Raw genomic sequence first — 20,405 nt, 5'->3', positions numbered from 1 at the left:
CAGCGCATGTTTGCAATTTGGTCTCTGGTTCCTCTGCCTCTTCTAAATCCAGCTTGCACTTCTGGGAGTTCTCGGTCCACATTCTGCTTAAGCCTGCCTTATAGAATTTTAAGCATAACCTTGCTAGCGTGTGAAATGAGTGCAATTGTGCGGTAGTTGGAGCATTCGTTGGCACTGCCCTTCTTTGGGATTGGGATGTAAACTGATCTTCTCCAATCCTCTGGCCACTGCTGAGTTTTCCAAATTTGTTGGCATATTGAGTGTAGCACCTTAACAGCATCATCTTTTAAAATTTTAAATAGTTCAGCTGGAATACCATCACTTCCACTGGCCTTGTTATTTGCAGTGCTTTCTAAGGCCCATTTGACTTCACTCTCCAGGATGTCTGGCTCAAGGTCAGCAACCACACTACCTGGGGTGTATGAGACATCCATATCTTTCTGGTATAGTTCCTCTGTGTATTCTTGCCACCTCTTCTTGATGTCTTCTGCTTCTGTTAGGTCCTTTCCACTTTTGTCTTTTATTATGGTAATCTTTGTATGAAATGTTCCTTTCATATCTCCAATTTTCTTGAACAAATCTCTGGTTTTTCCCATTCTATTGTTTTCCTCTTATTTCTTTGCATTGCTCGTTTAAGAAGGCCTTCTTGTCTCTCCTTGCTGTTTTTTGGAAATCTGCATTCAATTTCCTGTATCTTTCACTATCTCCCTCGCATTTTGCTTGCCTTCTCTCCCCCGCTATTTGTAAGGCCTCGTTGGACAGCCACTTTGCTTTCTTGCATTTCCTTTTCATTGGGATGGTTTTCATTGCTGCCTCCTGTATAATGTTACGAGCCTCCATCCATAGTTCTTCAGGCACTCTGTCCACCAAATCTAAATCCTTAAACCTGTTCCTCACTTCCACTGTGTATTCATAAGGGATTTGACTTAGATTGTATCTTGCCGGCCCAGTGGTTTTTCCTACTTTCTTCAGTTTAAGCTTGAATTTTGCTATAAGAAGCTGATGATCTGAGCCACAGTCAGCTCCAGGTCTTGTTTTTGCTGACTGTATAGAGCTTCTCCATCTTTGGCTGCAGAGAATATAATCAATCTGATTTCGATGCTGCCCATCTGGTGATGTCCATGTGTAGAGTCGTCTCTTGTGTTGTTGGAAAAGAGTGTTTGTGATGACCAGCTTGTTCTCTTGGAAGAACTCTATTAGCCTTTGCCCTGCTTCATTTTGAACTCCAAGGCCAAACTTGCCAGTTATTCCTTTTATCTCTTGACTCCCTACTTTAGCATTCCAATCCCCCATAATAAGAAGAACATCCTTCTTTGGTGTCATTTCTATAAGGTGTTGTAAGTCTTCATAGAATTGCTCAATTTCAGTTTCTTCAGCATCAGTGGTTGGTGCATAAACTTGGATTACTGTGATGTTAAAAGGTCTGCCTTGGATTCGTATCGAGATCATTCTATCATTTTTGAGATTGCATCATAGTACAGCTGTCAGAGCCGCCTCAGGTCCCAGCTCACAGAGGACCAACGCCAGTATCTCTTTATACACAAAAGTCTTTATTGAAGTTCATTACTGGTTTTACAGCCGTGGCGCGCAGCCCTACGTCTGAAACTCTAGACCGTCGAAGCTCCATCTGAATCTCCTCCCCCCGTACACCAGTTCAAGACCCTCGCCTTGCTCCACCTCCTCCTCTGTTCCTTTCTCCTCTGGGTCCTCCTGCCCGCCGAGGTCTCACCCTTCCTCGACTCTTCGGACGCGGATTCCTCTGACTCCTCCCCCTGCTTCCGGCGGGCTTTGGGACCTGGTTCCCAATCCGGATTTTCTGCTGTCCCGCGCGCCTGCACATTTGAACTTGGCGCGCGCGCCCAGCCTCCCACTTTCCTCCTAACGGCTACACTGCTCCTGTCACTGCTTCCCCCTTCAGGGATGCCAGCTGGGCTTGACTCCGCCTCCCTGCTTGCCGGAGGAGACGCTGACTCTGACCTATGAGACTCTTCCCCCCCCACTACGCTCCGGTGGGGAAACTGGCCCTGATTTCCAGCTACTGCTCTGGGAGTCTCCGCTGGCCCCCTGCTTCTGGTGTGTCCCCCCTGGGACCCCCCTTGCCCTGGCCCCCGGCGCTCCCTTCTGGGAATCTTCTGATTCACTGGAGAGGCTCATGGAATCTCTCGGGTCACTGTCATTCTGCCCTCCGCTGCCCTCAGATTCTTCCCCTTCGCTCTCCATTTCCTCTCTCCTCTGCGCCTCTGCTCCTGAGCCCCTGACAACAGCTTTTGCCACTCTTTTGTTGACTATGAGGGCCACTCCATTTCTTTTACGGGATTCTTGCCCACAGTAGTAGATGTGATGGTCTTCCAAACTGAATCCGCCCATTCCCGTCCATTTTAGTTCACTGATGCCCAGGATGTCAATATTTATTCTTGCCATCTCATTTTTGACCACCTCCAACTTACCAAGGTTCATGGTTCTTACATTCCAGGTTCCTATGCAATATTTTTCTTTACAGCATTGGACTTTCCTTTTGCTTCCAGGCATATCCACAACTGAGCGTCCTTTCGGCTTTGGCCCAGCCGTTTCATCAGCTCTGCATCTACTTGTACTTGTCCTCCGCTCTTCCTCAGTAGCATGTTGGACGCCTTCCAACCTGAGGGGCTCATCTTCCAGCGTCATAACTTTTATATGCCTGTTGTCTTTGTCCATGGAGTTTTCTTGGCAGGGATACTGGAGGGGTTTGCCGGTTCCTGCTCCAGGTGGATCACGTTTGGTCAAAACTCTCCACTATGACCTGTCCATCTTGGGTGGCCCTGCACGGCATAGCTCATAGCTTCTCTGAGTTATTCAAGCCCCTTCACCATGGCAAGGCAGTGATCCATGAAGGGGTGTATACCCTGAGGCCACCCCAAAATAGACTCCGGGTGGGAATATGTTCCAGGCCACGGATATAATGAAATCGTCAGTCTCCAACAACATTTTCACGTACTGAAACTTCTTTCGGCTTCTGCCAGTTATTGGTGTTGCCCAAAAACCCATAACACACGTTGCTGATTTTTGTTAATAAGAACCCAAATGAACCTTTTGGGAGGAAAATGATGAGAAAGCTCATCAGAAACAGCTGTGAACTGCATTTGCAGCATGCCATGGCAGCGTGGGTGTCAAGTAGACCTCTATATTTTGGGCCTGTAAAGCGGCAGCCCTGTCTTCTACTGTGCCCCTGGGAGCAATTTCACCAGCCTTTCACCGACAGTTCCTCCATGCGGTCTATTATGCACAAGGAACTCTGGGGTTGGTTGTTCTTGAGAAAGCATGTCTCATAGGCAAGCACAAATCTCTCTGTATCTCAAGCTTCAGGTCCTCATTTAACTGCACAATCTCTCTCCGTTCTGCAGAACAGTACGTCTCACGAGAGCTGGACAGGAGGAACCTACATACATCTATATGAGCTACAATTTAGCATCACTTTACCTCCTCGTGGTAATGGGTTTGCAGTCTGGGCTGGGAATCCTTGCACCTTGAGGCTCCAGAAAAGTGCACTTTCTTTCTTCTGACAGATGCTTGTGTTATAAGCAAAAAAATTGCTCCCTTTCCCTTATAGGGTATTCCAGAGCCTGTATAGAGTCCTTAAGCGGGTTCCCTATTGGTAGGAGAAAATAACACAGGCCAAACAGAGTATATCGAGAAGCAAAGATGCTAGTAAGTCTGCTCTTTATTAAAGGAAATAAACTGTTGTAACAGGGTCCCCACTCACCACATGCAGGAGGGAGGAGAACTCTGAACCATGGTGTGCAAGTTCCTATAAAAACTTTTGAAATTGCCCACCCTGTAGCCCAAGACCCCCCCCCAAACACCATATGTACACCACAGAAGGAGGTGGTCTCCAAAGAAATTTGAAAGTGTTGCTTCTCTCCTGCCTGCTGGGGTACCTGATAATGCCTTACTTGGTTGCATTTTCTGGGTAGCCTGGCTATTCCTTTGAGAATGCTTCATTTCCTGAAATTCTTACATATTGATAGTTTGCTCAGCTTAACAGATACTTGCCAGACTGTTTTCAAAAAGGGAGGTGTAAGCCCTTACAGTCCAAGACAACTGGAAATATTTTCCTATTGCCTTCCTCCTTGCAGAGAAATATTTGTGGTCAATTTGGGAGAGTCAAAATGGCCTTAGGATTGCTCTCCAGTACTATTTCAGCCACATGGTTTATATATTCATGTATGTGTTTGCCTTGTACATTTATGAACAGCGCGGGTGGCGCTGTGGATTAAACCACAGAGCATAGAGCTTGCCAATCAGAAGGTTGGCGGTTTGAATCCCCGTGACGGGGTGAGCTCCTGTTGTTCGGTCCCAGCTCCTGCCAACCTAGCAGTTTGAAAGCACGCAGTACAAGTAGATAAATAGGTACTGCTCTGCCGGGAAGGTAAACGGCATTTCCGTGTGCTGCTCTGGTTCGCCAGAAGCGGCTTAGTCATGCTGACCACATGACCCGGAAGCTGTACACCAGCTCCCCCAGCCAGTAAAGCGAGATGAGCGCCGCAACCCCAGAGTCACCACGACTGGACCTAACTGTCAGGGGTCCTTTACCTTTATGTAAGATCTTAGAATTCCTATAACACAGGAAACCGGGAATTATTTTCACATGTGGTAGGAGTGTAAATATGTACAATTTATCTGGCAAAGGGTGTTTAAGGAGATAACAGAAATCACTGAATTAAAGCTCACCAAAAGTTCAGAGGTAGCATTATTATCAATTTATGATGGAGTGGAATGTTCGCGGGCTATGCAATACTTGATCACAAATTTATTGACAGCTGCACGAATTATGATAGCTAAGAAGTGGAAGGGGCAAGCAGAATACAAAATGGGAGAATGGTATAAAGAGGCGTGGGATATAGCTATTAATTATAAATTGCCATGTGCCATTAAGGTAAGATGGGGAATACGCAGGAGAAATGATTTCAGGATTGCTCTCCTGTACTATTTCAGACACGTGGTTTATATACCCATGTATGTGTTTGTCTTGTACATTTATGAACATTTATTCTATATTTGAGACCTTAGAGTTCTTATAACACTTTTCTCCCCCCCCCCCAACATCCATACTCACACAGCCCCCTGGGGTAAGTCGCAGCACTGCCGGGAGTTGCCTACCAGAAGGTCTTCCCATCCTAGGAAGATGCCACACTGCCCAAATTGGCCTGGGAAAGGTTGCCCCAGCCTGTGCAGCACTGAGAGACGCCAACAAAAGCTTACAGATAAAAATAAGAACAGCTGAAAACATGGGGGGGGGGGGGGGGAGAGAACCACAATAATTAAAAGACAATCCAACACTGATTGTTGTTGATTCTCTTAATTGAAGCATCATGTTTTAAGCCCTAGCAAGGGCCATCCATGCTAACAAAATTTTGAAAGACGCAATTATAAAATAATAATAACATAATATAATAATAATTTATTATTTTTACCCCGCCCATCTGACTGGGTTTCCCCAGCCACTCTGGGTGGTTCTCAACAGAATATTAAAAACACAATAAAACATCAGACATTAAAAACTTCCCTAAACAGGGAAATACACAGTAAAAATGTCAGAATTCTCAGTTCAGCAAAACTTTTATTTGGGACAAACCCAAATACCACCCAAGTGGCAAGTGTTTAAGTTCTCTAGGCAAGATTTCACATAAGCTATTTGGAGTGGGGGGGTGGAGAACAAGGAAAATAATAAATACAAAAATTACAGCAACCAGCTACAAGAATTTCTAAATAGGCCAATGTAAATTTGCTACTACAGAACAAACAGAGCCACCTTTTCAAATATCCTTTTGCTGTTGGCAAGTGAAAATGCAAGGTTTTTGGTGTTGTTGATTGGATTGGTAGCCTGGTGCGAGCAAAATGTAAGCCAGGTATTTGGGACTCCTCCAGCCCCACTTTTACTGTGGAGGGAGAGATGGACCAGCATTTTGGCCCCCTCCCTCAGACCTTGTGGGGGACCGGAGTAGATTTTGAAAAAAAGAGAAAAAGAACAACGTCCTATGCCCCACAAATAACTCAGACATGCATTTGAAATAAAAGGACACATTCTACTCATGTAAAAACACGCTGATTTTCGGACCGTCCGCAGACTGGATTTAGAAGGCAATTGGGCTGGATCCGGCCCCTGGGCCTTAGTTTGCCTACCCATGATGTGGATGATGACAAGGGGAAGGCATTTTGAGTTAAGCAAATCCTTGCTATTAGAAAAAGAAGCATAGAGATACTTTTATGATAATATCTGAATGCCTGCACCAGTAGCATATTGGAGTAGATTTGGAAAGTATTTGGAGCTAATCATACGGTAAGATTTCCTTTCTTAAACATTTTGGGCTCTTGTTCTTCCTCATTCCTCATGTATTGTCAGAGCATTCTGAAATAAAAAAAATTAAGGTCTTATATATAGAATAAATGTTCATAAATGTAACAACCAAGCACGTACATAGATATGTGGACCACATGTCTGGAGTAGCACAAGAAGACATCCTGAAAGCATTTTGACTCCCAAACTGACCAAATGTTTTCTCTGCAAGGAGGGAGGGGGTGAGTGAACCTTCTTCTTGTCTCAGGAATTGGGTAATCACCATCTCAAAGGAATGGCCAGACTACCAGGAAAGGCAATCAGATAAGGCATTCTCAGATAACCTGACAGACAGGAAAAACAACAGCATTCAAATTTCTGTTGTAGACCACCTTTTCTGTGATATAGGTATAATGTTTGTTGGGGGTGGTCTTGGGTTACACCCCTTCTGTGATGTAGGTATGATGTATGGAGGGGTGGTCTTGAGCTCCAGGGCAGGGAATTTAAAATGTCTATATAAGGGCAGGCACACCTTGATTATGGGTCCTCCTCTTTTCCTGCATGTGAGGGGAGCACCCTGTTGCAACAGTTCAATAAAGATCAGGCTTACTAGCTGCTTTGCTTTTCTGGTTGGCCTCTGTTATTTTCTCCTACCGATGGAGAACCTACAAAGGACTCTATAAAGCCTCTTGTGTTCCCCATAAGGGAATAAGGGCAGATTTTGTTTACAACAATTCCTGGGAGGCAAGCTGTTAAATCCAGTGATCAACTCATCCGGGAAGTCATCAATAGGACTAAGCCTGTGTGAAACAGGGAGGGGTGAGGCTCCTCCTTAATCTACCGGTATGTGTGTTAGTTGGCAGGGAAAGAAAAGGTTTAGGGTTTCAGCTTGGGTGACATAGACTGAAGGAAAACTGGTTTTGTTTTTAATTACAAGTGCACAGAGTAAGAGAAGACACACAAAAAAGAAGAAACAAGAATACCCATGTTGAAAGCAAAAGAGAGCAACAATAAGAAGATATTGTGTATATTAGAAAAAAGTGGGAAATTGTTGTTGTAGTTAACCAGACATTAATCTAATATGGTATTTATAAAAAATGAACTTCAAATGTCATTGAATTGATCCGTGGGAGGGTTACCTGCCTTGGTTGGGTCCCATGAAGCGCTTCAGATAAGTTGGGATTAAGGAGAGAGAGAGAGAGAGAGAGAGAGAGAGAGAGAGAGAGAGAGAGAGAGAGAGAGAAGGGGGGTCTGGGCCAATGGACTTGGAAGAAGGTGCCCCCCTGACAGGGACTGGGGGCAGGACTTTGATCTGTGGTTTGGGGCTGTGGATGGACTGGGCCAGGATGTAGAAAGATGGAGAGGACCCCGAGCAGCCCCTCCAAGTGTCCTAATTTTCCAGGGACAGTCCCAGATTTACAGAAGCTGTCCCGGTTTTTATTTGATCCTGGAATGTCGTGCTTTTCCTTAGGACGACCCTATCTTCATCGAAGAAATATTGGAGGGTATGGAGTTATGTGACCCCCGAGCCAAGGAGATAAGTAACTACAGTGGTACCTCGGGTTACATACGCTTCAGGTTACAGACTCTGCTAACCCAGAAATAGTACCTCGTGTTAAGAACTTTGCTTCAGGATGAGAACAGAAATCACTCAGCAGCAGTGCAATGCCCCATTAGCTAAAGTGGTGCTTCAGGTTAAGAACAGTTTCAGGTTAAGTACGGGCCTTGGGAACGAATTAAGTACTTAACCTGAGGTACTGCTGTTTACAGTACAACCTTTAGAAGACATTTGAAGGCAGCCCAGTATGGGGAAGCTTTTAAATGTTTGTTTTATTATGTTTTTATATATGTTGGAAGCTGCCCAGAGTGGCTGGGACAACCCAGTTAGATGGACAGGGTATAAATAATAAAATGATTACAGTCATACCTTGGGTTAAATATGCTTCGAGTTGAGCGCGTTCAAGTTGCACTCCTCGGCAACCTGGAAGTAACGGAGTGCGTTACTTCTGGGTTTCGCCGCTTGTTCATGCGCAGACGCTCAAAATGATGTCACGCGCCATGCGTGCGCAGATATGCGGCTGCTAGTTACGTTTACCTCTAGATGCGAACTGGGCTCCAGAATGGATCGCGTTCGTATCTAGAGATACCACTGTATTATGGAATAGGACGTCACGTCTCTATTTTCAACAGAGAAATGTTGGAGGGTGTGCTAGTGAGAAAGCATATTTGATCCTGGAATTGTTTCTCGATGTGGCTGCAGAGATTGTTTCAGGACTGGGGTGTGAGTTTAGAGCTTCTGACCCACAACCAGAGGGGAGGCCAAAGCAAAACAGATGAGGTCGAGGAAGATTAATTTACTTGGACCCAAAACAAGCCTCTAAACCAGCAAGCCTCTACAACACCCATCATCCCTAGCTAGCAGGACCAGTGGCCAGGGATTGATGGGAGTTGTAGTCCAAAAACAACTGGAGACCCAAGTTTGGGAAACACTGGTCTAAAACATTACAATTTTGTTGAGGAGCACTCATGTTAACCTTAATTAAATCAGATTGTCCTAATGCTTCCTTGGTTGCTAAGTAACTTATCCTCTATTATTCCAGCTTGATGCCATACAGTCTTCCACAGGACAAACAAAAGTTCTCTCACCTAGGCAACGCTGGGCTACGACAAACAGGACCAGTCTTATGTGTGAGGGCAGGAAGGAGAGGGGAGGCGACATTTGGATCTCATATTAGGGTGACCAAGGGGGCGGGGATGCCAACTTGAATAAAATATTGGGTTGGGGAGCGAGGTAAGCCTATCCCTTTGATATACAATCGATAATGGAGCTCGTGAGACAGAACAGACAATCATTGGGCTTTTCCAATCTATTTGTTGCAGAGGAGTTTCCATGTCTAAATCTGTGTGCGACAATACCATCTCCGTTCAATACTGTATTGAGAGATGGCAACACAGTCAAGATAAATAAATAAATAAAACCTATAAATATAGGTTTGTTTGATGATGATGATGATTTTGCACTGCCTTGGCTCAGTGCCCTGTGCAGGTATACTGCTCATGCTGCCCTAAATCCGGCACTGCAGTTACCATTACCGTATTGGCCAGTGATTGACCTGGTATGCACTGGCATTGATTGGATCCTCAGTTTAAGTTATGACCACAAAGCTTGGTCTTGCATGTGCCTTTTGCCTCTTCTTCCTCCTGAGAGTGAGGGGAGGCTACTGAAAGCTTCTGCTTTTGTTTATGAATAATTCAAGCTTCCCAATTACAGTGGAACCTTGGTTCTCAAACTTAATCCGTTCCGGAAGCCTGTTCAAAAACCAAAGTGTTCCAAAACAAAGGCAAGCTTTTCCATAGAAAGTAATGCAAAATGGATTGATCCATTCCAGACTTTTAAAAACAACCCCTAAAACAGCAATTTAACATGAATTTTACTATCTAACAAGACCATGAATCTATAAAATGAAAGCAATAAACAATGTACTGTACTATAAAATAAATAAAATAGTATTGTAGATGATAAAAATTAAAATTAATCTTTTTCTTACCTGCACTGATGATAGTCATTGTATGAATGGGTGGATTTTATCCATTTCCGTAGTCACACAAAAAATCAATCAGTAGCTGAACTGGGATCCACACAGTCACCCAAAAAAATTAACTGAAAAAGCCTCAAAACAAAAAACGCAAAATAAATAGCAAAAACAAAAGCACCAAATATAACTCCAAATATCACCCCAGAACACTGCAATCAGAAACAGAAGGCTTGAATTACAATGGGAGGATGGAAATTAGCAGCGCAACAAGAAACACGGACTCAAAACGGAGGACGTTCAGCTTCCAAAAAAACCCCAAACAAACTGGAACACCTTCTTCCGATTCTGCAGCATTCGAGTTCCAAGTTGTTCATGAACTAAGTTGTTCAAAAACTGAGGTACCACTGTACATCGAAACTTCAGAAATGGTGGTCATTGTGACTTGTTATTTAAAAACAAACACCTAGGAACAAGCCATGGTTTACCATCACAGTGTGCTGACTAACTGCAATAATCAGGTTTCCTGAGTCTGGGTTGCTGGGTTTCACATCTTTTTCCATGGTTGTCTCCACAGATGTTTTCCCCATGCCTGCCAAGACAATTGCCACCATATAGTGGCTTCTGGGCTCCACCTTCTGGCCAAAAGACTTGCTGCTCATATAAATCAATATGCACCTAATCTTTCAACTCCTACACTTGGAACTACTTTTCTCAGCTCTCTTCCTTCAAATCCCTGCTAAAAATTATGATTTCTTTGTGGACTCTCTTATGTGCATTGCAACAGTAGCAAAGCTGTAAGTCAGAGATGGAAACCATGTCCATGCCCTCCAATATGTTGCTGGGCTCAAGCTTCCATAATCTCCAGCCAGCATGGCCAATGGTCAGGGATGATGGAAGAGTCCAGCACCTGTAGGATCACAAGTTCCCCATCTGTGCTTTAAATACATGCAATGCAACCTCACCTTCCCACCTTTTCTCTCTCGCAATAAAGGAATGTAGGACTTTGATTTTAGAACAGTGCCTTGTTTTATTTGGCCATACTTGGCCACGTTTGTTGGTGCAGAGGGGGCAAAGGCTAAAAAATGTAGGCATCCAAGACAAACTGAAGTGAGTTGATGGAGGGCATTTTCCTAAAGGGGGGGAAAGGTGAGAAGAGCAGTCCAGCTTCTGATGCCATAGCAACACCTAGTGGCAAAATCAGGCATTTTGAGTACCTTGACACACTTGCCTTTTCTTTTACTGGAAAAAGGGAAGGGGTAATGCTGGCTAGAGCTGGTGCAAATGCAAGCTAAGAGATTTAGTTAAAGTTAAACCAAAAAAAGCTGCTTTTTTGGCAGTATGCCCTTGGAAATGGCTGAAAATATAGTAAATATAGTTTCGATTTTAAAAAATACATTGTACACAGCTCAACGGCAATATTCCATCGTGTGAGAAGCTTCGTGCAACATCTTCTGCAGCAAATAATGATGCTAAACAGGGAATCCAGAAAATGTTTCCATCTTCCTCTGTTTAGGTTGCTGAGTTGCAGCACTTCAAACAAAAGTGCAGTGACAGATATGGTCATGGATGTCCACATGGGTATTTCAAGGAGAAGCTATGCCACAGCCATCTTTGGGACGTTGCAGTAACAGTTGAGGCAGGCACCTTCTCTGGGATAGAGACAACAGAAGGCATTTGCCTGGCAATCCTGGCTGATGGTTCCTATCAGGTCTAGAAAAGGAAGGTGCGTTGCGCTGTGGTCTAAACCACTGAGCCTCTTGGGCTTGCCAGTCAGAAGGTTGGCAGTTTGAATGCACATGGAGGGGTGAGCTCCTGTTGCTCTGTTCTACTGAAAAGGCTCCTCATGAGGCCAGAGGAACATCGCCCGGCTGTGAGGCATGAAGGCTGCTCCCCACAAGGCCCTTTCCACCTGGCCTAGGGGGTGAGGCCCACACTCACCAGCCCTACTGAAGAGGTGAATTATTATTATTAATTTTTATTATTATTATTATATCTACCCTGCCTATCTGGTTGGGTTCCCCCAGCCACTCTGAGCAGCTTCCAACAGAAGGTTAAAAATTTATTAAAATATCCGTCATTAAAAACTTCCCTAAACTGGGCTGCCTTCATGAGGCCGGAATAACATCGCCCGGCTGGGAGGCATGAAGGCCGCTCCCTGCAAGGCCCTCACCAGCCCTACTGAAGAGGTGAATTATTATTATTATTATTATTATTATTATTATTATTATTATTATTAATTTAAACCCCGCCCATCTGGCTGGGTTTCCCCAGCCACTCTAAGCGGCTTCCAACAGAAGTTTAAAAATACATTAAAACATCAGTCATTAAAAACTTCCCTAAACAGGGCTGCCTTCATGAGGCCGGAGGAACATCACCTCTGTGAGGCGTGAAGGCTGCTCCCTGCAAGGCCCTGTCCACCTGGTCTAGGGGGTGAGGCCCAGACTCACCAGCCATACTGAAGAGGTGAATTATTATTATTATTATTATTATTATTATTATTATTATTATTATTATTATTTGGACACAGTGAACCATGCGATGGTCACCTCCAGGCTTGACTACTGTAATTTGCTCTACGCGGGGCTGCCCTTGAAGCTGTCCCACAAACTCCAGCGGGTGCAGAATGCTGCAGCGAAGCTCCTCATGGGGTCTCTGCCATGGGAGCATATTCACCCAGTGCTTTTCCAGCTGCACTGGCTCCCGGTGGAGTACAGGGTCAGATTTAAGGTGCTGCTTTTGACCTTTAAAGCCCTTCATGGCCTAGGACCCCCGTACCTACGGGACCGCCTCTCCTGGTATGCCCCACGGAGGACCTTAAGGTCCATATATAGCAACACCCTAGAGGTCCCAGGCCCTAAGGAAGTCAGATTAGCCTCAACCAGAGCCAGGGCCTTCTCAACGCTGGCTCCGGCCTGGTGGAACACTCTGCCTCATGAGACCAGGGCCCTGCGGGATCTGATTTCTTTCCGCAGGGCCTGTAAGACAGAATTGTTCCACCTGGCCTTTGGCTTGGAGCCAATTTGATTCCCTCCCCCTCTTTCTTTTTCCTTTCTCCTCCCATGAAGAGATTGCTCCCTAATTGTTTTAATGTTGTATCTTAATCTTTTAAATTGTATTTTAATCAACTTGTTTTTATTATTGGTTGTTAGCCGCCCTGAGCCCGGTCTTGGCTGGGGAGGGCGGGGTATAAATAAATTGTTGTTGTTGTTGTTGTTGTTATTTATTATATCTACCCCGCCCATCTGGTTGGGTTTTTCCAGCCACTCTGAGTGGGTTCCAACAGAAGGTTAAAAATACATTGAAACATCCGTCATTAAAAACTTCCCTAAACAGGGCTGCCTTCATGAGGCCGGAGCAACACCGTCCGGCTGTTGTTTTATTGATTTATTGATTTAATATGCTGTAAACCACTTTGAGATTTTTATTAAAAATATAAAGCGGTATAGAAATTAGATAAATAAATAAGGGTATCCACTATTATTTCTTCTTTCCATTGAACCCTTAACAGCACCAAAAAAACACAATGTAAAGTATTGGAGTGTTGATATACAAGGTTAAAGTCCAGATGATCACTTTGTTCTCACATGAAATTGTGCTTTTATTGTCTAACCCAGAGGAAATGATGCCTGAAGTTTGGGGAGAATTAGACTAATGAAGCAAAATCTGATTTGCAACTTTGCTAGCTTCAACGTTTCCCTTTGATAACTAAAGTATTTGGGAACATGTAAGGCAGTGAGAGATTTTACTTTCTTGGGCTCCATGATCACTGCAGATATGTAATCACCTGAAAGAATCAGTTAGGCCTAGGATTAAATTGGGATTAAATATATAAATAAGAAAATGTAGGAAAAGTTAGGAAATATGATTATGACTGTGATATGGTTTATGAAATAATGATATTGGAAACTGCTATATATAATTACTAAGAAATTCAGATGGAAGAGATTTGAAGAAGTCAAATAATATGTTTATGAAGATGGATCTTAATTAATTAATTAAGTTTTAGTCAAGTGATAATTTGTTGTATTGTATGTTTTATATTCTTTTTTCCTTGTCTTTTTTTCTTTTTTCGGTTTCACTCTTTTTCTTTTTCCGGTTTCACTCATTTTTTTCTTTTTTGTTATGTTCATATATGGAAAATAATAAATATTATTATGAAAAAAAGAAAAGAAGTTATTGTTTCTCCTGTAGCCACAGCTTTGGATCCCAGCAGAAATCAAACATCATGCTCTGCCTCTGTGCCTTTCCAGCCTGCAACTTTTCCTCTAGTTCACACCACAGTCCCCCAAACTTTAACTTTGTCTTTCTAGCTGGGGGAGGGGCCCCACCCATTTGCTGTCCCAGACAGAACCCCTTCCCTTTGTTTTCCTTTAATGGCTCATCACCCAGGTGATCACCTCATCAGGAAGCTGGTCTGGCTTATAGTTTAACACTTACTGGATCTAGGAATTCAGGAGTCTGACACCAATAATAATAATAATAATAATAATTTATTATTTGTACCCCGCCCATCTGGCTGGGTTTCCCCAGCCACTCTGGGCGGCTTCCATAGAAACCAAAAAAACACACTAAAATATCATACATTAAAAACTTCCCTGAAGAGGGCTGCCTTAAGATGTCTTCTGAATGTCAGGTAGTTGTTTATCGTTTTGACATCTGATGGGAGGGCGTTCCACAGGGCGGGCGCCACTACCGAAAAGGCCCTCTGCCTGGTTCCCTGTAGCTTTGCTTCTCGCAATGAGGGAACCGCCAGAAGGCCCTCGGCGCTGGACCTCAGCGTCCGGGCAGAACGATGGGGGTGGAGACGCTCCTTCAGGTATACTGGGCCGAGGCCGTTTAGGGCTTTAAAGGTCAACACCAGCACTTTGAATTGTGCTCGGAAACGTACTGGGAGCCAATGTAGGTCTTTCAAGACCGGTGTTATGTGGTCTCGGCGGCCGCCCCCAGTCACCAGTCTAGCTGCCGCATTCTGGATTAGCTGTAGTTTCCGAGTCACCTTCAAAGGTAGCCCCACGTAGAGCGCATTGCAGTAGTCCAAGCGGGAGATAACTAGAGCATGCATCACTCTGGCAAGACAGTCCGCCAGCAGACAGGGTCTCAGCCTGCGTACCAGGTGGAGCTGGTAGACAGCTGCCCTAGATACAGAATTGACCTGCGCCTCCATGGACAGCTGTGAGCCCAAAATGACTCCCAGGCTACGCACCTGGTCCTTCAGGGGCACAATTACCCTATTCAGGACCAGGGAGTCCTCCACACCAGCCCGCCCCCTGTCCCCCAAAAACATTACTTCTGTCTTGTCAGGATTCAACTTCAATCCATTAGCCGCCATCCATCCTTCAACCGCCTCCAGGCACTCACACAGGACCTTCACCGCCTTCACTGGTTCTGATTTGAAAGAGAGGTAGAGCTGGGTATCATCTGCATATTGATGGACACCCAGTCCAAACCCCCTGATGATCCCTCCCAGAGGCTTCATATAGATGTTAAAAAGCATGGGGGAGAGGACGGAACCCTGAGGCACCCCACAAGTGAGGGCCCAAGGGTCTGAACACTCATCCCCCACCACCACTTTCTGAACACGGCCCAGGAGGAAGGAGCGAAACCACTGTATAACAGTGCCCCCAGCTCCCAACCCCTCTAGACGGTCCAGAAGGATGTTATGGTCGATTGTATCAAAGGCCGCTGAGAGATCCAGCAGAACTAGGAAACAACTCTCACCTTTGTCCCTAGCTCGCTGGAGATCATCAACCAGTGCGACCAAGGCAGTTTCAGTCCCATGATGAGGCCTGAACCCTGATTGGAAGGGATCCAAATGGTCCGCATCCTCCAGGCGTGCCTGGAGTTGTTCAGCAACCACACGCTCAATCACCTTGCCCAAGAATGGAAGATTTGAGACTGGGCGATAGTTGGCCATACTGGCCGGGTCTAAAGATGGTTTTTTAAGAAGCGGTTTAATGATCGCCTCTTTCAGCGGATCTGGGAATGATCTCTCACAGAGGGAAGCATTCACCACCCCACAGAGCCCATCGCCCAGCCCTTCCCGGCTTGCTTTTATTAGCCAGGATGGGCAAGGATCAAGGAGACAGGTGGTTGGTTTCACGTGTCCAAGCAGCCTGTCCACATCCTCGGGGGTAACGGATTGAAATTGATTCCATGCAACAGGGCTCTAGCACTCTCCCGCCCCAGCCCTGCTCCCACGGTGGTGTCTAGCTCCTTCCGAATATGAGTGATTTTATCTGCAAAAAACTTTGCAAAATCGTTGCAGGAGATCTTGGGGTCTTTACAAGGCCCCGGTGGTAAAGGTGGTTCCGTTAAATTGCAGACCACCTGAAAGAGTCTCCTGCTACTATTTTCTGCAGATGCAATAGACGCGGTGAAGAAAGTCTTCTTCGCCGTCGCTATCGCCACTTGGTAGGCTCGACGTTGAGCTCTAACCTGTGTCCAGTCAGATTCGGAGTGAGTTTTCTGCCACCGACGCTCTAGCCATCTCAGCGATTGTTTCATCGCCCTCAGCTCCGAAGAAAACCACGGGGCTCCATGCAATCGGAGAGGGCGCTTCGGAGCCAGACAGTCGATAGCCCTGGTTAACTCCGCATTCCAGCGGCCACCAGGGAATCAGCTGAAAGGCCATCAACATGGGATAAAGCATCCCCTACCACTCTCTGGAAACCATTTGGATCCATTAAGTGGCGGGGGCGGACCATCCGAATTGGTCCCACCTCCCTGCAGAGGGGAAGGATCGCGGAGAAGTCCAGTTGCACCAGGAAGTGATCTGACCATGGCACTTCTTTGGTTTCACAAACTCATATAACACTTTATTCGGATTCCAATGGATCTGTAAATAGATGGGTTGAGTGAATAATGCCAATCCCCGAGAGTGCATATCTTCCTTCCAGAAACAGATTGCAAGGGCAAGAAGGCAGGTGTTATGAGCAGGGTTTGAGTGTGTCGGCAGTTGGCAGACTGATCCCCAAAGCTCCCCTTGTGTGTGTGTGCACACACACACACAGAGAGAACAGAATTCATCTCCCTTTCACTGGGCTTCTCTTTTGCAGGTTGTCTTTGGAAACGGGACAGAACTGGCCAGGATCTCTCCCCCACCCACATACAGTCTGCAAGTGAAGGTGCCAGGAAGATGCTCATGACCAAGCTGCAGCATTTGCCCACTGTGGTCCTCTTCTGCTCTATTTTCCTTTTCCTACTTTTTGCGAAGAACAAATGGGAGTCTCTTGTGATGATTTCCTCGCCGCCCAACATCAAGCTCAAGGGCAGCCCAAATTCTGCAGGCAATCGTAAGAGTGCCATGGTATTTGAATGGGAATCTGCACTGGAGAGGACAAAGGAGACCAAGCCCTCTGGTCTGATTTTCCCACCACCACCAGTGGCCAAGCGGCATCCCTTGGAGGTTGTCTATTCCACTGATTATAAGTTCCTTCTCAACGAGCCAAAGAAATGCTGGGAGAGGAGCCCTTTCTTGATCCTGCTGGTGATAACTGAGCCCCAGGATTTTGCCACAAGGCAGGCCATCCGGCAGACTTGGGGCAACGAGAGCTCGGTGCCTGAGGTTTCCATTCTTTGTCTCTTTCTGACGGGTGTCCACCCAAAATTTGGATACCTGCTCCAGGCTCTTTTGGAAGAGGAGAGTTCCATCCACAAAGATATTATTCAGCAGGACTTCCTGGATACCTACAACAACCTTACCCTGAAGACTCTGATGGGCATGGAATGGATAAGCAAGTTCTGCCCCAATGCCACCTACGTGGTGAAGGCAGACAGTGACATCTTTCTCAATGTGAACTACATGGTGTCCCACCTGCTGCAGCCTCACCTGCCACCCAAGAAGAACTACATGACAGGTCACATCTATAGGAATGCAAAGCCTATGCGTGAAAAGGCCTACAAGTGGTATGTGCCACGGGAGGTGTACCCCAATGAGACCTACCCGCCCTACTGTGCAGGCCCAGGGTATGTGTTCTCTGGGGATCTGGCCAAGAAGATATACCAGGTAGCAAAGACCATCAGGGTCATTAACATGGAAGATGTCTTCATGGGAATCTGCTTGCATGAGCTGGGCATCAGCATGACAAACAGCTCCTTGGATCTCTTCAATGTGTACAAAGTCAAGTATGAGAAGTGCAAGTTCTCCAAGGTGGTGGTGGTGCATCACTACGGGCCAGAGGAGCTGCTGCAGATTTGGCCTGGCTTTCAGGACCAGAACCAGACTTGCAAGAGTTAAAAGGGAGGGAGGTGAACAGACACACAGCCTCTTGTGGAGAAGTTGGCGTAGAGGACTGGCAACATGCGGGCATTTTCCTGTACAATGGACAAATCCATGCCAACAAATTGAGATGAGGAAGGAGAGGATGGCTCAGAGAAGAAGGGAAATTCTGTGCTTGTCGAAATTGGCATTTATGCCCTCAGAAGCGAGCTGGTCCCACATGATCATCGTGCTGTGTGGTTCGTTGCCATTCACACTGCTCTCCTCCCCGTAGAATCTCTGCAGCTGCCCATAGCAACTTGTTTGGTCTGCTCTGAACTGACCACTGTGCTACTAATGTGCCAAATTGACAACCTCAGGGTTTTGAGATCATCACAGCCACCACCTCACCTACTGGAAGAGAGCAACCCTCAGGCCATGCAGGTGTGGCATTACGTAGCAATGCATAGGATTGGCACTACGTAGTATTGCCATACGTCCAGGAGTTCCTCTTTTGGCGGTCCTAAATGCCCATCTGGGGGAATTTTACATTTTATTTTTTTAAAATTTAATTTTATTAGTTTCAAATTCATTATGCAACACCAAACATTAAAGCAACAAAAAAGACAAACAAAACACAAGAAAACAACAAAAAAGAAGAAAAACATTACATAACATAAAACACCAACAAGTTAAACTTACAATAACTAAATAACTAAATCACACAACAATAGTTGACTTCCCTTCAACTCGGTTTTGGAATATGTTACGAAAGGTTTCCTATCTGCAGTTTCGTTTTCTTAAAACTCTTTGCGTCGCAAGCGTTATATCGAGCCTACTGTGATTTTTAGATTTTTTACATCTGTTTCAATATATGTCATAAATTTATTTCATTCATTATTAAACTTTGTACCTTTTTGGTTTCTTATTTTCTGTGTCATTTTTGCCAATTCTATATAGTCAAATAATTTTGATTGCCACTCATTTATAGTTGGGATTTTTGATGTCTTCCAGTTTTGTGCTATTAGTGTTCTAGCAGCCACTGTTGCATATTGGAAAAATGTTTGGTCTTCCTTTTTAATTTCTTCTCCAATTATCCCCAGAAGGAAGGCCTCGGGTTTTTTTGTGAAGGTATATTTAATTTTTTTTTAATTCATTGTAAATAGATTCCCAAAACTTTCTAATTACTTCACAAGACCACCACATGTGGTAATAATTGCCTTCTTTAATCTTGCACTTCCAGCATAATTTGTCTCCAGTTTTATACATTTTTTCTAATTTTACCGGAGTGCTTTTACATTTTAAAGCAATTGTTCGGGATTTTGGGTTTTTTGTGTGCAAGCAGTTCTGTATGTTTACCTCTTGAAATATGGCAACCAAAAAAAGCTCAACAATTTTTGTGTCTGCAAACCCTACACTAGGGAAATGCAGAGTTCACCTGTTCCAACGTGTTGAAATGCAACCTGGTCATCTTTAGAGTAATTAAAGCAGATCAGTAGAAGTTTCCTTCACAGTAGGAAGCCATACTCCACATAGGACCTGCCTCTTTGGGTTGTTGCCAGTTGTGCAAAAGACTTATTTGTCATCTTCTGTTGCTTTTTCATATATGTAATATATATATATGCACGCACACATACACTGTCTGTTTTCAAAGAGCTTCTCCCAAGACACAACGCAGCATTATTTATACATGAATCACCATAAAGACGTTAACCCAGCCATTCCCTGTTCTCTTTGAAGGATGAGATAAGGTTGAAAAGGAGGGAAAAGGTGAATCCTCAACCAGGGAAGAGCATCTAGAAAAAGTACCGTATTTTTCGCTCTATAAGACGCACCAGACCATAAGACGCACACATATTTCCCCTTACTTTTTAGGAGGGAAAAAGTGCATCTTATAGAGCGAAAAATGCGGTATTTTCTAGTGCAGTAGAGTGGTACCTCGGGTTAAGTACTTAATTCGTTCCGGAGGTCCATTCTTAACCTGAAACTGTTCTTAATCTGAAGCACCACTTTAGCTAATGGGGCCTCCTGCTGCTGCCGCGCCACCGGAGCACGATTTCTGTTCTCATCCTGAAGCAAAGTTCTTAACCCGAGGTACTATTTCTGGGTTAGCGGAGTCTTTAACCTGAAGCGTATGTAACCTGAAGCGTCTGTAACCTGAGGTACCACTGTACATTGTTTATTGCTTTCATTTTATGGATTCATGGTCTTGTTAGATAGCAAAATTCATGGTAAATTACTGTTTTAGGGGTTGTTTTTAAAAGTCTGGAATGGATCAATCCATTTTGCATTACTTTCTATGGAAAAGCTTGCCTTTGTTTTGGAACACTTTGGTTTTTGAACAGACTTCTGGAACGGA

The 20,405-nt window shown here is 44.8% G+C and overlaps 2 protein-coding genes across 3 annotated transcripts in view; one reads left to right on the top strand and one right to left on the bottom strand.

Moving 5' to 3' along the window:
* Positions 1–20,405, bottom strand: part of LOC114588147 (beta-1,3-galactosyltransferase 1-like) — a 62,271-nt gene that overhangs the window by 22,410 nt on the left and 19,456 nt on the right. The gene's annotated exons all lie outside the window — the stretch shown is intronic.
* Positions 10,643–18,974, top strand: LOC144326035 (beta-1,3-galactosyltransferase 1-like). Of its 2 annotated transcripts, none has more exons than XM_077921719.1 (2): positions 10,643–11,803; positions 16,905–18,974. In XM_077921719.1, the coding sequence occupies exon 2, from the start codon at positions 16,985–16,987 to the stop codon at positions 18,083–18,085; it is 1,101 nt and encodes a 366-aa protein (XP_077777845.1). In that variant the 5' UTR covers positions 10,643–11,803; positions 16,905–16,984; the 3' UTR covers positions 18,086–18,974. The 2 variants fall into 2 exon arrangements, with proteins under 2 accessions (XP_077777845.1, XP_077777846.1); XM_077921720.1 differs by lacking the exon at positions 10,643–11,803 and adding an exon at positions 11,842–12,035.

The sequence above is a fragment of the Podarcis muralis genome, chromosome 17, assembly GCF_964188315.1.
Source record: "Podarcis muralis chromosome 17, rPodMur119.hap1.1, whole genome shotgun sequence".
Lineage (NCBI taxonomy): Eukaryota > Metazoa > Chordata > Lepidosauria > Squamata > Lacertidae > Podarcis > Podarcis muralis.
Note: the sequence above shows the minus strand (reverse complement) of the source record. Positions and strands in the feature narration are given on the sequence as shown.

Coding starts and splice junctions, on each gene's coding strand:
- LOC144326035 (XM_077921719.1), top strand. CDS start 16,985: ATGCTCATGACCAAGCTGCAGCATTTGCCCACTGTGGTCCTCTTCTGC.